We start from the raw sequence: 16,806 nt of genomic DNA on the forward strand, positions 1-16,806 counted from the left end.
ACACACGCCACCTGCAAACACACAGAGGTGCATTCAGACATGTACGTCACTCTACAGATGGATGTACGCACACGCCAACGCCATATTTGCATATGTGTGCGATGCTGCCCTGTGTCTGGGCGCGTGGGTCGGTGCCACTGGTGTTGTGGGTTTCTTGGTGAAGTCTCTCCTCCTGGCTCCGAGCAGCTGAAGTTAATGAATGAGCGAGGCAGTGCTGGACCGCTCTCTGCAAACTGTGCAGTTATTCCAGACCAGCCAAAACGCCTTCCTCAGCATGTCATCTGATCAGCAGCCTAATCGCTGTTTGGGCTCGACTCGGCAATCAGCATTCTTATTTAGGACGCGCAAACACACGTCTGTCATCTTTAGCCCGGTGGTGTCCAAAACAAGAGTTTAACAGTCCTGATGCGTCGACACACACACATGCATACACCCCTCTGATCCCCGTGGTGGTGCTCAGCTTACAGTGGAGCTGCATCAGTGCTGCAGTGGTAGCAAATACTTCTCATAAATGCTTCAGCTCCTTCGCTGTAGTTGCAGATGTTGAAAACTAGAAAAGAAAGTTTTTGTTTCCTCTCGGGGGTCCAGCAAGAATAGTGAACACTCAGCAAAGCCTCCATCTGTGGACCCTCACTGTGCCTCTGCGTGGTGGATAGTTAGTTCAGCATTACATGTCGAGTAAGGGCAATCTCTAAAAACGAGGCAGCAGTCAAGATCCAGAGCTCACAGCATACTGGTTAGCGCATCATCATTAATTAATCAGTCATGGTCGACTACTGACAGTCCACAACAGTTTGGATGGGCAGGTGACATTAGTGACTGTCATTGATTGTTTTAATCCAAACATTTATCCCTTCACATCATTACAGTCTTTGGCAAACACGTTCCCTGATTGACAACGGGGACGTTTAATCAAGAGTGCTTGCTTGGCGGTTGTGTTTATGAGGTGGATGCTCGGTGTACCACTAGTTCCACTTCTTGCCCTGTGCCCTTACAAAAAATATTTAACTTTTTTTGTTGTAGAATTAGACACACTAGCCTGCGCTGCAAGAGAAGACAAACTAGAAGTGTAGAAAGTATATTGAAATCTGACCCAGACCTGTTATGCATGAGCCACTGCTTTCCTCAAGTGTCACACTGTGTAATGATGCATAAAGTGGAAAGAAATATTGTATTCTGAACACCTGAGCTTCCTCTGTCGGTGCCTGTATCACAGAGTTAGCCAGGATGTGAGTAATGATAGAATCTGGCCTCAGCAGTCAAGCCTTGATCTTGCTCTTCTGAATTAACCATTTGCTGTCTGTCCAATGCAGCAATGCCATCATGGGTAGACAGGTATCCACAGTGTTTGTGTTAAGCCTGGTGCTGCAGATCCAGAAAGTATGTTCACGGTGACATCAATGCACACACACACGCATATATACACCTGCTCTCTCCTGAGATATATTTTACACTCCATAACTGTCAGCGTGAAGTCATAAAAGACAAGTTGTGACCAGCTTTCAATCTCTGCTTTTGTGGTTGAGCCCAGCGAGGGCCGGAGATTGTGTGCATATCGTAAATCTGATATTACCACAGAGTGAGTGCTTCAAACTGAGGCCTGCTGGATGCTGCTGAGTGCGTTGCAGTCAGGTCTGTTTGAAAGCCTGGCGTCCTGTGCCTCCCCAGAAATTAAAGGGTTAATGAATGTGTGTACTGTATAGGCATATCTGGTTAATATACAGCACGACGGTGTTACACACCAGGACCCATTGGCGGAGAAATTCAGCCTTTTTTGTGGTGCAGCATTTTGTTTATGCGTGTGCACATTACTGAATATTAATTCAGAAAAGTTATGCTTTTTTCGCCCCCTGGCAATCTTCCTTGCTTGATTTCCAGTGTCTCATCCTCACACCCCATCTCACTGTGTAAGTGTAAGAAGATCTGACAGCCAGCCTCATGCCTTAAAAGGCTCACAGCCGCTTGGCAAAAAAAAACATGACGAGCTCTGTAATTTGAAACATGTATGGCGCATATGGACACTCCTACTTTGCTGGTTTAACAGCACACTGTAGCAACAGGAAAAAAATGAGGGTTTCCCTAAGCTCTGCTCCTCTGTTCGTGTTCTTCCCCTCCTCTCTCCCGCCCTCCCTCCAGTCTGTGACATAAGTGGAGAATTCATACTGAACTACATTGTTGTTATTCAGGCTGCATTTGGCTGCCTTCTTTCTGTGTCTCCCACTGTGGTGGTTTCCTTCAAGTGGTGGTTTCTTTGTCTGAGTACTGGTTTATGTAGATGTGAGAGGCTGTGAGTGTGTGTGTGTGTGTGTGTGTGTGTGTGTTTTTTTTATGCGTCATCACATTGTAAGATATTTCCGTGACCGGGAAGCTGCAGTTGGATCCACGCTTTTTGGGTGTGGCTCCAGCCTGGATATTGGAACATTTCTGGAAACTAGAACAGAGGAAGCCATTTTGTAACATAATACTCTGTGAGTCTTGTAAATGAGCAATTAGAGAAGTAAAAGGCATAGAGTAGAGTAGTGTCATGTTACTGAGTGTCACACACTGGCTCGCTGCACACAAAGAACAGAAACGTTGGATAAGAAAAAGCTTTGTGTCAGTGGAATAACCAGGTTGTTGTCCTTTTTCTCTCTTCCTGTCTGCAGGTTTGGAGGGGCGCCCCCTCATGGCATGGCCAGAGACTGTTGTGTTCCTCCGCTGCTCCAGAAGGTAAGTCCTCACCTCCTCTCAGTTCATTCAGTTTATTTCTGTCCACATGAGCGGCATCAAGGGTTTTCCCCAAATCCAGCCTCTGCTCCTCGCCGAGACAAATGAGCTCTGCACGTAAAGGAATTCTGCATTGATCAGACAGCAGAGGCTCATTTGGAGTTAACAGCCCATAGTCATTAATATGGAATCTGTCTTGGGGAAGCATCTGCTCGTCTGTGTGAGAGGTGGGAGAGATGGAGAGCGTGAACAGAGGGAGGACGAGAGAGGCAGGGGGGCTGAGAGGAGAAGGCGGCACTGCAGAACATGCTGATGTGATTTTAAAGTGGGCCTTGATAGCCATAGAAGTGGAGCAGAGATAGGCACAGGATCCTCACACTTTTAGCAATGTGCCTGTGATGACAGGGTAGCTGAGGACAAAAGGGAACAGGTGCAGAAGCAGCTACAGTGCTCGGGGCAAGGTTTCAAATTGTCACCGTAATGAAGAAGCGGGTGTGAAATAAAACGTCTGCACCTCCGAGTCTTTGAACATGGTCAGAACGCTCTTGAAATGGAGCCCAGCTGGTGCTGCCTGTGCCAACCGACAATCCCTCACTTCTTGGTGGCGAGCCCAAGCAGAGATCTGCTGATTCACTGCAGTGGTCCCGAGCAGGAGGCAGAGGTGGCTGGGTGCAGCAGCAACAAGGCAGCTTGGATCACCACAGCCCTCTGCATTGATTCATGCTACTGTCATTAGGGGCCACTCAGCGTGATAACGGTATTAGCTGCGCGGGCTCATTATAACCAACAGAGTTTGGTTACGGACCAATAGAGCTGGATTACAGACCATTACTAGTATGCTAGAAAAATAAAGCACCACTGACCAGAACAGTGGCTCTGCTGTTTGGGACAAAATTCTTATGGTAGACAACAAAACAGCAAGTACAGATGAAAGCAAACACTGAACACATCATGAACTTCACACTAGTGTTGGGAGTGCCGTCTGTTAGTTCAAGGCTCTCTGATAAATTCCATTTTTCTTATTTTTCTGAAAAGCCAAAACCTAGCATGGGATGAATTAATAGCGATGTGCACCTCAAGGTCTCTCTGATTGTCAGCTCCACCACACGAGCATCATTTAGAGGTCTTTTAGCCTTTCTGTGGGAATAAGAAATATCAATAGTTGGCATCAACGAATTGACAGAACAGCTCTTTGAGGGAAAGGTTAGCAATATTACACTGTGTTGATCTTCAGGATCTGACAGTGGAGAGTGGGCTTATTTTTTGGCAAAAACAGTAGTCAGCGTATTTCTTTGTCTACATGTGTAAGACTGTACTTCCATGTGTGTGAGCACACTGATGAATGAGGTTTAGTTGTGTTGTTTACAGCTGAGATATATGGAGATACACAATTGGAATCCATGCAGGATTTACAAAGAACTCTCAAATCAGTTGCTGTTTGCAGATACTGTTTGAAGTGTTTACGGCCGTGAGATCAGTTAATGTCGTAAAGGCTATTGTTGTAATGACTGATTGGTTTGAGGTTGCACATCCTCTGACAGGTGGGGCTGCTGTTATACTGCCCCCTGCTGCGTCTCAAACCACACTCCTCTGTGTTGTCAATCAAAATAAAGCTTAAAGTTAGCATAACACCATCAGAATAACCATCCATCAGTGTTTTGTCTTGTTGTGGCAGACAGCAGCTTTGGAATAATTTATGGTATGCAGAAGCCATGATTGAGTTAAAAGCAGTAAACATCCAAACAGACAGTTAAAGGGTAACGTAGGTTTTTTATACCTGGACCCTATTTTCTCATGTTTTTGTGTCTAAAGGACTAAAGGGAAAAACATGTTTTGAAACTGGTTCAGTAGGGAGAACACTTTAGCTGGCAGCAGTGAAACAGGCTGCAATGGAAAGTTAATGGGCAATTGTGCAGTGTCAAATTTACGATCAGGTTGATTGTTTTTAAGTGTCTGACAACATTGTGGAAAGGATCCCTACAGAGATAGACCTTTGTGTTAAAGAGGAAGATCCTTTTTTGTTTAACCAGACACAGCCTAGAAACCGTCAAATACACCAGACTCTATTTAAATAAACTGTGATTTTATCACTGTAAAAAAAACACATCATTCAGAGTCAACAGAAACAAAATAAAAGCTGTCTCAATGATCATCACCTCTCGTTTGGTTGATATAAACCCTTAATTCACCCAGTTAGATGTGACGATATGCTAGCTCTATACACACTAAAATTACTGGTTATTTAAATGACGACCGGTTGGTTTGCCAATAGTGATTTTGTTTAAACAAAAATAATCTTACTCTTAAACAAAAAACTCCATCTCTGTAGGGATCCTTGTCATAAATTGTCAGGCACGTAGAGTAATAATCTGAGCCTTACAGTGGCAAAAACAAGCCCTCTTAGTGGACGTAAATTGACGGTGTATATGCATGTAGTTAGTATTGCAGCACGTTTAGTTTGGATGCTGCCGGCTGTAGTGCTCTCGCTCAATACTGGACCAGTTTCAAAAAACTGTTGTCTCCATTAGTCACTTAGGGTGCTTTCACACCTGCCCTGTTTGGTTTGGTTCAGTCGAACTCAAGTTTGTTCCCCCCCCCCTAAGTAGGGTTCATTTCGAGCCGAACCACCTGCAGTCACATTACACATTGTTTGGATTAAACAAGCATGAGCATGTTACAGTCCTGGAGGATTACTATTGTGCGCCTCCTCCTGTACTGTGTGCCTTGATATGTGCATTCGGCCGTCCAGTTCATCAAAACATTGTTTTCTAGTTGGAGCTGTGTCTTGTTTTGACCAGTTTTGACCAGCCTTGACCAGCCTTGACCAGCCTTGACCAGCGCTAAAATGAACCCGCGTAGTTGTCCCTGCATTAGTAAGTGACACATTGATCTTGCAAGTGTACTCTTCTTCAACGTTTTGTTTACTTCCTGGATTTTTGGACCAGTCAAGAGCAGCTTTCTCACGCAAGGCATTTTATCTGGTCTGTTTATAAATGCTGCCGTGAGAACACAAACCAACTCTAGGCAATTATACAACTTTGTAAGAAAATGAGTCTCTGATTCGGACCAAAGCAAGACAACTCTTGGTCTGAAAGCACCCTTGGACACACAAACATTGGAATCCAAGGTCCAGGTTGAAAAATACTTAAGTTACCCTTTGTTATTTCAGCATGAGCCAGTAATTTCCAATTCTGTTTATGCTTATAAGTTAATAATCCAAAGAATGCCTAGACTAACTAGTACTGAACAAAGAAGCAATATACTGCTCCTGATGCATCCTTATTAAATTTTCAGTTTCTTTAATCAGAGGGAGCAGAGTACATGAAAGCTCATTTCCATGGTTCAGTGAAGACCTTGGGGTGTCATTTTACATTTTCTGCTTGTGTGACATTTGTCGTTTTCTTACAGAGGTGACAGTGGTGTATCAGAACGGGCTGCCGGTGATCTCAGTCAGTTTGCCGTCCAGGCGAGAGCGCTGTCAGTTCACCCTCAAGCCTCTCAGCGACTGTGTGGGAGTTTTCCTGCAACAGCTCCAGGCAGAGGACAGAGGCATCGACCGGGTAGCCATCTACTCCACGGGTATGTTCGCAAACACAAGAGCATTGTACTCACAGAACACCGCTGTATCCATTTACCACAGCGGGTTATACATATACATGTCCTTACATCAAGTGCTCTTGTGTTGCGATGCTGTTAAGAGTTCCCGCAGCTGTGGCTTTGTATCAGAATTTAACACCACCGCATGCACCATGAAATGATTTTTCAGCCCTCAGTCTGCACAGAGGGTTCATTATACAGGAACAACTGGTACTTGAAATCTTACTCTTAGTGTGTGAGTGCATCTGCTATTACCTCACATGATAATCAGACAGCAACAAGCCTGATTATCAAGAGACATCAAGGGTATTGGAAGCGGCTACCCATCAGCGCTCCATCACTCTCACCACCTCCATTCACATTTGTCTCTCTCTCCAGATGGAGCGAGGGTCGCCTCCTCCACAGGCATAGACATCCTGCTGCTGGACGATTTTAAGCTCGTCATTAATGACACCACACACCTCGTGCGGCCTCCGAGGAGAGGTGAGAAGCGGCAAAGAAAAAGGCAGAGCCTGTTTGCTCTGAGTCATCCCGTCACAGTTGGGTTCACTACCAATAAGAGGAAGAAATGGTTTTACTGCCAGAGAGTGGATTGGATTAAAGCTTTGTTTATTTGTTTGTGTGTGCTTCAGAGCTGCTGCCCCATGAGGAGGCAGAAAGGTTGAATGACGTCAAGTTCCTGGTGCAGCAGCTCTACACCACCCTGCGTATCGAGGAGCACCAACTTAGCAAAGAACGGGAGCTGATTGGACGACTGGAGGACCTCAACACTCAACTCCGCCCTTTAGAGAAGGTCAGTCTTCATCAACATTTGACAGTACTTAAATATTTGTTGTTGGTTTTACAAGTTTATTGCTGCTTTTCGCTAGAACCACAAATCATTGCAAGAGCTTTAACAAGCCAACCAAGTGCTTGACAAATAATTTGCATGTTCTTGCATAGTTTTCCATGGAAGAGGAGCTGTGATTGCTCAGAATATTGATGTGTATAATCCTCTTATCTACACATAGTCATGTTATTGTATCAGTTACATCAGGCCTTGTTACCACTCAGCCATTACTCAAGAATCACTGATTAAAGAAGGCATCTTAATTATGGGTAAGAGGCTATCAAGGGTCTAAAAAACTTCTCACAGCTGCTCTCAGCCTGTAGTCTTTTTGTGTGCTGAGAATCCACAATCTTCCTCACCATCTCCTCAGCACATATCTGCTGCTGTTGTTCTGTTGGAGCTGGCTGACTGTTCGCATCCCTCTTGACTTGTGCGTAGGTGAAGGAGGAGCTGAACAAGAAGGCAGAGCGGCGTACCACCTGGGTGCTGTGGGGTGGCATGGCATACATGGCCACCCAGTTTGGCATCCTGGCTAGGCTCACCTGGTGGGAGTACTCCTGGGATATCATGGAACCCGTCACCTACTTTATAACTTATGGCACAGCCATGGCCATGTACGCCTACTTCGTGCTTACACGCCAGGTAAGACGCAGTGAATTGGACAGTTATACATGCAGAAGTGAATGTGTGAGGTAAACACTGAGTGTAATAAAGATCATCACTAACAGGGCCAGATTGTTATTAGTTAGATCTTTTGTGTTTAACCAGAAACATTTGAGGATTTTCTTCTTTTCCCTGTTTTATATTAGTATAAATTGATTATTTTTTATTTTTGCGTAGTTGGCCAGAGAAAATAAGCAATCTGAAGTTGTTACCTTGGACTAATGCAACTTGTGATTTTCACTGTTTCCTGACATTTTGTTCACTAAACAATTAGCTGATTCATCGTAGATGTTACCATCATATTAATCATACTAATAACCCTCACTCCAGCGGGGCGAACTCGTGCTTCTGGTGCTTTTTTGTGCCAGATAACGTGACACCTAATTTATCCTTTGTAACATATGCAGAAACTCTTTTAACAACCACAGAACAAAGCATTACTGTAACAAAATACAGTGGTTGTCCTCTAAACTGTAGTTGGTTAGCTCTTTTAGAAGCCAGTCTTGTGACGTTGTGCCCTTCAATATTGAATACAGCGTTCATAAATTACCACAAGCTTTTAACTCCAAGGACGTAGAGTCTGTTTGATGTTGGATTTCTCACTGGTGTGATTTGGCCCAAGGAACAGAAACCAGAACATGAAGGATATCTGATAAACTGGCTCCTCTTACAAAGTGCTCCGTCTGTGTGTGTCTCCATAACCTGCAGGAGTATGTTTACCCCGACGCTAGAGACAGACAGTATCTGCTGTTCTTCCACAAGGGGGTGAAAAGGACACGTTTCGACATTGAGAAGTACAACAAGCTGAAGGATGATATCGCTGAGGTACAGTCACTTGGTGAAAGCTGGATGTTTTGTGATGTAAAATGAGCACTGCAGTCACACTGGGGATTCTCACATTTTACAGTTCGATACTTTGATTTGTAACGGCCGCACAAAGCCCCAGTTTCATACCATTCCCCACACATTTTCATCTCATATTTTTCACTCTGCTCTGCCTCCCTCTCTCTTCCTCTGCACCCTCTCCAGGTGGAGTTGGATCTGAAGCGTCTTCGGGACCCGCTCCAGCTCCAGCTCCCAGTTCAGCAGCTCACCGCCAGTAAAAATTGATGGGAAGAGTGACTCCCTCCTCTCTCAGCTCCTGCAACCTCCTATTCCTCTTTCCTCTTCCGTCCAACACCCTTCTCCGTTCCCTTTTACCCCCAACTCCTCCCTCCCCCATCCCTCCCACACCCAATAATCCCATCCCTTTCTCGACTGTGGGAGTTAGTTTTTTCTCCTTTTTTTTTCTTTTTCCTTTTCTTTTTACTTTCCTGACTGAAAACTCCAGTTGGAATTGCAAGTGAAAACCGCTAAAGACGAAGAAGGATGGCGAGAGTACCGGGAACTGAAAAACTCTCACAGCCCAAGGATGGTGAGGATGATGAAATGGACAATGATGATGACGATGGAATAAAACTGGGCACTATGGATATGCCTCAAGTCTCCAGAGGGACAGCTTGCAGGGAACTCACACCTCTAGACACTCCAGAACAGCGGACATGCAGAGGGGCAGTCATTGTTTTGTGTGTGTGTGTGTGTGTGTGTGTGTGTGTGTGTGTGTGTGCGTGTGTGTGTGTGTGTGTGTGTGTGTGTGTGAGTGTGTGTATGTGTGGGACTTTCAGGGTACACTGGGACACCGACCCTGGCCACTCTGCGGGTGTAGCAGTGTAGTCCTGCTTCCTCTAGCAGTCAAACTGTCAACACACACACCTACTCTTGGTTGGGGCAGGCTCCAGGGAGAGTCTCTATCCCACACGCTAAAGTTTACAAGGAAGTCCAGACTGCAGTCGCACCATCATGGGGACCCTCACCTTCCTGTGGCTGAACTCTGCTGCCTCTCCCTCCCTTGGGCCACGCCTCCTCCAGGTGACAGACAGCTGTCCCTCCCAGTGTGACCTTTGTCAGGAGCCTGTCTCAACTCGCAGGATATAGGCATGACGACGCCTCGTTTCCTCTTCCTGTTGACGTCCTGTAGCGGCCCGGTCTGCGCAAGTATGAGAGTACTACCGACAACAACATCACTGTGTGTTCTTTTACTCCAAAAAAAATATTTTGGCACTTTTTATTTTGAAAGCCATAGTATATTTGTTATGAAAAAGAATATAAATATATATATGTATACAATCAAATAAACAGATGACCAGAGGCTAGTTTTTTTCAGTGGGGGGAGGAGCTCTCAAACACACATCATTTCATCAGAAACTCATTCACATCCTCTGAAGATCTCCCGCCATGAAGGACCCCCGCTAACAGTCGCACACACACACACACACACACACACAAACACACAGCATTATAATGTATGCATTTACTACCTTGAAGTAACTATTTCATATCTTGTCATGACAAACACACACAATGTTCTTCACAGTAACTACATCCAGGTTGGATGTAAGGCTCCTGTGCATGGCCACCAAAGGGTGTTACAGCCAAATCAGGGTGAAATTGGCTTTGATTGGAATTGATTTTGAGCAACGCAGAATATCGATGTGGATAATGCCACGCTTGACCTCTATAATCATCTCATGAATACAGAAGGAAATGCTGCAGAAATGCTTAACATAATCAAGGGGTTAAAATGTGCAGTGACCGTTGCCTCAGCCAAACCCACAGGCATGTTCTAGTTTAATGTATCTGATGAGCTGAGTGGCTTTTAAAAAGAGTGAATCCACATTATACAGCAGGAGTATAATTTGAGTAAATTGCCTGCAGTTCAATATCCCTTTCCCCCAATATGTATTTTCTCCTAATCCAATCCAAAATACTGTTCTTAGAGGTGTAAAATTACCATTTCCAGATTGTCAATGGCCTTTAGCTTGGCAGCATGTGATGTTCATTTCAACATCTGAATTTTTTATGATTCTCCCTCACGAATCTTAAGGACAAAATAACAAAAGGCTACGTTTAAAAAAAAAAAAAAAGAAGAAGTGCCATGGCATTGATTCACAGAGGCTTCTTGAGTTTTCTCCTCCCACTGTTGCTGTAATGCCCCCCTGCTCCCTCGATGGCAAGGCAGGGTAGACTGCATGCTGTGGTATGACCTCAGTAGAAATTTGTGAATGTGTAGGAGCATTATTGCAATTTTGTACTTAATTGGACACTTTCCTTTGCCGCATCTAGCTGAAGTCTCATCCCCCTCCATAGGTTCAATCAAAGGTTATAGAAGCCATATGTTTGTGTTGTCTATTTTTGTTTTGGGATGGCCACTTTGTCAGCTACACTCAGTTTTCTGTTCAGGGTGAGGATTGGAGGCCCTCTCTCCGGCTCTGTTTATGTTTCCCAAAAAAGGTCTCGAAGCCAGTTGTTTTCACTTTGAGCTGCTGTAGAGTACATCTGCAGAGGGGAAGCACAATGACATGACCTCCCTGAACATACACTCAAAGTGGAATCAGACAACTTTTTTTTTTTAGCTTTGTTGGTGTCACAAAGACAACTGGATCGCTTTCCGTTTCTCTCAGAGCACAGTAACTACCAATAACACTGCATTTTCCTTCCCCACAGTTACTTCAGTTGTTCCACGGTCCGACATTTCTGCCATGGGGATAGTAACTGCAGATACTCTTTGGTAACAGAGGTTAGCCGCAAAACAGAAGCGCTGTCCTCTTCCTGTTTTGGTTGCACAATGGTTGGTGCACTTCCTTTGTACCAAACATTGTGCCTTTATTTTCACAGGAGATCGCACCTGGTGGCAGATAGAATTTCATAGTGAAAGCGAAGCTTATAGGGAACCAATCGTAACACAGATGGTGTCATTATTCTATAGCCAATATATTGTGCAATCAACAATTACTTCATAGTGATAAGTTAAAGCAAAAAACTTGTCTTTTTCCATTTTAAGATGAAGATCCTGCTCGTGTGTCTCATTTGGACAGTTGGCTGAATCCTGCTGAAGAGATCTTTGTGTTTAACTGCAGATTTTCTATTAAAATGCATGATTTTAGGTCAAATCAAAAGTTAGCGATGCAGATCTCAAGGCAGGATTTGGTCTAATCTGTGACTGTGTGTGAGTGTGTGTTTCATCTCCAAGGGAAATGGTGCCTTTTGGACAATTAATGATTCAAAGGGTATTGATAATGTAGCAATTTGACAAACACCATGTAAAGAAAGGTCAAATTTGAATGTTTGGGAGTGGGAGTCAATCTTGCTGTGGGTCTGTGAACATGTGCGCTTGTCAAATCCACGTGTGGACAGCTGTGTGCGTTAGGGGCAAGCTTGAGATTACCGTATTCATGAATCCTTTGCCCCTAATCACTGCATGTCAATAGTGGTAAAAATCAGTTCCGCCCTCATCTCACTTCATGGCAGTCATTGGGTTTTCATTTGTAGGCTAACTTACACACACCATGACACATACACACACACACACAAAGTGACGACGGTGTTTCCTTGGAGATGCACTGTGGCAGGTGAGAGAGTCTCTGTCTGCAGTCCAATCCTCCCCTCTGCTGTCTCTACACACCTCTCTCCATGATCACCGCCTCCTTTTTATCACGCCATCCACCGTTTATTGCCTTTGGGTTTTTTTTTGTTCCCGTTTATTTTTAAAACCAAAATATATCAAATATAGGGAAACTTTATTATAAAGAGGGTGTTGCATGAATGTATGTTTACATGGGAAATTATGTGAAAATAAAAAAAGACGATTTATCCAAAAAATAAAAGAATAAAAAATGCAAAGATAATTTAAGAACGTTGTTTGTAGAGATTCCTAGTTATAAAGGGCAGTGGACAGGGCTGCGTCTTTAGAATCTGCCCTGCCAAATCTGACTTAAATCTCAGCCAACCAACTGCTCAAACCCCCCCATCAAACCCAGCTGCCATCTTCACCTTATTTAGTCCCATTAACCCCTCCCTCAGCGTGCATTTATACTCCCCAATAAATGAAAACGCACACCTCCATCCTCGGTGCACCTATAAAGGAGACCTCTTGACCTCAGTTACTAACGTCCTGGATTTGTTTCCAAAGGAGAAGTGTCAGATGCACTCTATTAGCTTATCGGGGAACTCCTCCCATTCTTGTCCCTCTCTTCTGTCATCTTCATCCACCCTCAGCCTTTTTTTCTCCAAAGCAACATTATTATTCTATGTTCTGAATGTGTGTTCTGTTTTTGAATATCTTGTTCGTGTGCATTTACAATAAGATTAAAATGCCTAAAGAGTGAAGCAGAATATAGGATTGAAATGATCTTGTACTCCATTCTGACCTCTTAGTTTATTTTGTTTTTCTTGTCTTTTTTTCTTCTTCTGTTGACATATGATGCTGTAATGTTGGCAAAAAAGAAAGATGTAAAATCCTGTATCATTTATGAAATATGTATAAAAGAGAAATGTAATTCAATTATCAATAAAATCCTTATCCAGTTTTTGGAGCCAGTGGTCCTGTTGAGGTTTTTGTTGTTTGCTCTGGAAGTGAAGAATCAGTGATTAATGGACATGTTACAGAAATTTACCAGAAGCTGCTTTTCAAGGTCTTGACCACCTCCTCCGGTTCTCCTTGGCCTCCTGCTCTTCCTGGACAGGACATCCTATGAGATAGACCTCAGGGGATAAACTGTTTGTATACAATAGGTACATGCAGCATGGTCATGATGGTCTGTTGAAACTGCATTTGAGCCTGAAAATCCAAGAGTTTATAACAAGAAATGGAAAAAGAAAAGGCATCGATTGTTTCCCTTTAATTTTGTTTAAAAAAAGGAATTTATTTGTAAAATTTTGGTATGATCACTGAAAAGAAAATGAGTGTGCCATGCTCTCGAGGCTCTGTGCTCGGGCATAACAATGCTTTGAGCTAAATGCTAATGTTAGCATGCTATCATACTGACGTTTATCTTGTATAATCCTGACCATATTTACCATCTTAGTTTAGAATGTCAACATGTCGTTAATCTGCATTTTCACAAAGTACAGCTGGGGCTGATGGGAATGTCATTACTTTTGCAGGTTTTTTTGTGATAAACCAAAGTATTAGACAAATTTTGACCTGATGATAGTGCCTGATGAAGGTTGTTACAGTCAAGCGGGAAGGGAGCTGTGATACATATTAAGCTGGGGGGTCTGGCGGTCATCCCTCAAAAAATTTTGGGTGTCAGACACTTCATTTGCTGCATTCTGTTGAATTCTTACCAATTTGTGCCTTTTCTGGATACATTTACGGTGGAAATGTCGTAGTACCTTCTGCTTCAACCGTGCATAGTTGCTTCACCTTTCTGTTTTATGGCAGATTGCAACCATTGCCTTTGAGGTTACATACTGCCTGCGCTTACTCTTTTGGTGGCAGATTTGTTTTGGATGGCCATGGCATGACCTGCCCTGTTCTGCGTCTGATTGGCCTATATCTTTATAGTCTTACCTAACTCAAACCAGTCTCACTCCTCATGCCTAAACCTAACCAACCCAATCAACAAAGGCAAAACAGGAGAAACAAATTCACTTACTGACAGCATTGCTGCATCTAGGAGTTGCCTTTCAGTGAAATGTCAAATATTGAATGGAATGTCATGAAATCACAAAATTTGGTAAACATTCATGTCACCCTTTAGGATGAATATAACCATAAGGGTGGATTTTGGGGATGCTACCAGTAAAAGCATGAAAGTAGCAAAGTATTTTGTCAAACTCCTAGAAGGATGACTTCGGAGTGAGACCAGGTTGGTTGGCACTGCACAGGAAAAGTACAGGGATCCCTAAATTTATCAGACTTTAACCGCTGGGGATCATGAATATCTGTTTGTATAAAATTTGTACAAAATCCATCGAATTTTTCAGTCTGGTCCAACGCGTTTGACCAACCAACCTAGTCTCACTCCGAAGTCATCGAAATCCAGCACTTGGGCAGTGACTTTCATCAGACTCTGATGAAAAAAAAGCTGTCCTTTAAGGTCAATGATAGGCGACCAGTCTCCGTAATAGTTTAACCGGCAAAAGGAGTGGTGAATGGGTCCAACAAACACGGACTTTCACCCAGGAGAGCGGCGTTCCTTTCCCGTAAGATTATAAAGCCAAACCCAGTTCTTTTTCCCTAAACCTGACCACGTGTTTTTGTCGCCTAAACCCAACCAGGTGCGTTAGTTGTGTAACTAAGGCAATAGTTGACGTAGTGCATTTATATGAAAGAGACAGTTTTTAAACAGTAAATTTCCTGTGAAAACAGAAGAGTATTTTGAAAGAAGACAATGCATGTAACAGGCAGAACTTTACTCAGCGTCCCAGAACTTCACCCAGGGTATGTTGCATGTCGTCTCTGGACGTGGAAAGTCCATGACCAAGTTACATCATATAATTATGGCATGCCCTTAAAATTGTGGATGAGTGGCTGAAGTGATCAGACTCATAATATACAAAGGAAAGAAAAAACTCAAGAACAAGAAAGTAAGAATAACATTAACTGCTAGCAATTATGAACAAACTGGCCTGATCTAGCTTAAAGCTAAACATTATCCATGGTGACAGAGATGAAAACAGTTTTTAAACTGTAAAAGTAGCTATTGGATAGACTCTGCATATTGACTGATAGCTAAGCCAAATAAACAGGGAAAAGAGACAAGGGATAACAGGGAAAGGTGTGATAAAGAGTATTTGTCTCTGCAAAACTGCCTGGATCATAATTATTTTAACCTTGGTAGTCTCCAATCCACATAGCATGATGCCTGAACATAGGACTTTCACATTAGAATGTCTGTTCTGCCTTAGCTGAAGCTTGAACTCACAACTTCTGAGACTGAGGTCCATCTTCTATCTCACTGAGCTAATTGGCAAGTGATAGTGCATATGTGACTTCACAAACTGACTAAGCCAAGCATCAGGGTGCCAGACAGTAGCCATCCATGCCATGGAAAAGCAAATTTCAAAGTGAAAGTTCCAGAGCTGTAGCACATATGGTGGATTTGTTATGAATTTTCAAAGTTTTGAAATTTAGAGGCTTGCTGTAGCGCTACCATCAGGACTATTGTCTTGTGTTTCCAGTTGAGGACATCTGGCATGGGACTGGACCTTTATGAAAAGTCTGGGTAGATTTCTCATATGTTGCACAAGCTGAGGCTTGAACTCACAATCTTCAACACCAAGAACCATCCTCTATCTCACTGAGCTAATTGGCAAACAGAGATATCACATGTAGCTTCACAAATTGACTAAGCCAGTCACCTGTGTGCAAGACAGCAGTTGTTAGTGTGTAAAGGCAGATTTCAAATGGCTGTCAAAAATTCAGTTATTAAGACAAAAATCCGAAAATACACAAATTGCATCTAGACAGCATGGAGATGTTGGTAATTTGTTTTAACAGTGATTTATTGGCTCCATAAGTGAAAAACTGATGTTTAAAAGTGCCATTTTTGCACTGACTCCAATTGTTCGCTTGAGAGCGAAATTCAAAATGCTGTAAAAAAATTCAGTTTTTGAGATAAAATTCTGATATTTTCCAAAATTCAGTTTTTGAGATAAAATTCTGATATTTTCCAAACATCATCTACCATGACTCCAAAATTGTGTCTTTTTTTAATGAACATTGAAAATGTATTTAGCAAGAATTTGCAAGTATATGTTTACAATACCGTTTACAGTCAAACATTTTGATGCACTGTAGGCTCAATTTTCGATAAATCAAAAATCTGTGTGGATCGTTTGTGTAGGACAGTCTGAAGATGCTCTGTAGCAAGTTTGGTGTCAATTGAGCAAAAATTGTGGGAGGAGATAGGTTTAATAAGTTTTACAGTTTTTGAAAAAAACAGAGTGATGGACTTCATAATTTGCAATAGGTTTAAATGTACAAAAGTTTCTTCAGTATTGGGGCTACATTTTGGTGAAAGTTGCAAATCTGTAGCACATATGGTTGATTTGTTGTGAATTTTCAAAATTTTGAACTTTAGAGGCTTGCTGTAGCGCCACCATCAGGACTATTGGCCTGTTTTTGCAGCTGAGGCAATCTGGCGTGGGACTGGACCTTTGTGCAAAGTTTGGTGATTTTTCGCGCA

At 43.0% G+C, this 16,806-nt stretch overlaps 1 protein-coding gene across 2 annotated transcripts in view; it reads left to right on the forward strand.

Moving 5' to 3' along the window:
- Window positions 1–13,206, forward strand: part of mcu (mitochondrial calcium uniporter) — a 68,016-nt gene extending 54,810 nt beyond the window's left edge. For both annotated transcript variants that reach the window (XM_050070603.1, XM_050070602.1), the window contains exons 3-9: window positions 2,646–2,709; window positions 6,115–6,285; window positions 6,682–6,786; window positions 6,936–7,096; window positions 7,571–7,774; window positions 8,504–8,620; window positions 8,825–13,206. In XM_050070603.1, coding sequence (XP_049926560.1) covers window positions 2,646–2,709; window positions 6,115–6,285; window positions 6,682–6,786; window positions 6,936–7,096; window positions 7,571–7,774; window positions 8,504–8,620; window positions 8,825–8,905 — 903 coding nt within the window. In that variant the 3' untranslated portion in view covers window positions 8,906–13,206. The remainder of the gene's footprint in view (window positions 1–2,645; window positions 2,710–6,114; window positions 6,286–6,681; window positions 6,787–6,935; window positions 7,097–7,570; window positions 7,775–8,503; window positions 8,621–8,824) is intronic.
- Window positions 13,207–16,806: the final 3,600 nt, after the last annotated feature.

This window comes from Epinephelus moara, chromosome 19 (assembly GCF_006386435.1).
Source record: "Epinephelus moara isolate mb chromosome 19, YSFRI_EMoa_1.0, whole genome shotgun sequence".
Lineage (NCBI taxonomy): Eukaryota > Metazoa > Chordata > Actinopteri > Perciformes > Serranidae > Epinephelus > Epinephelus moara.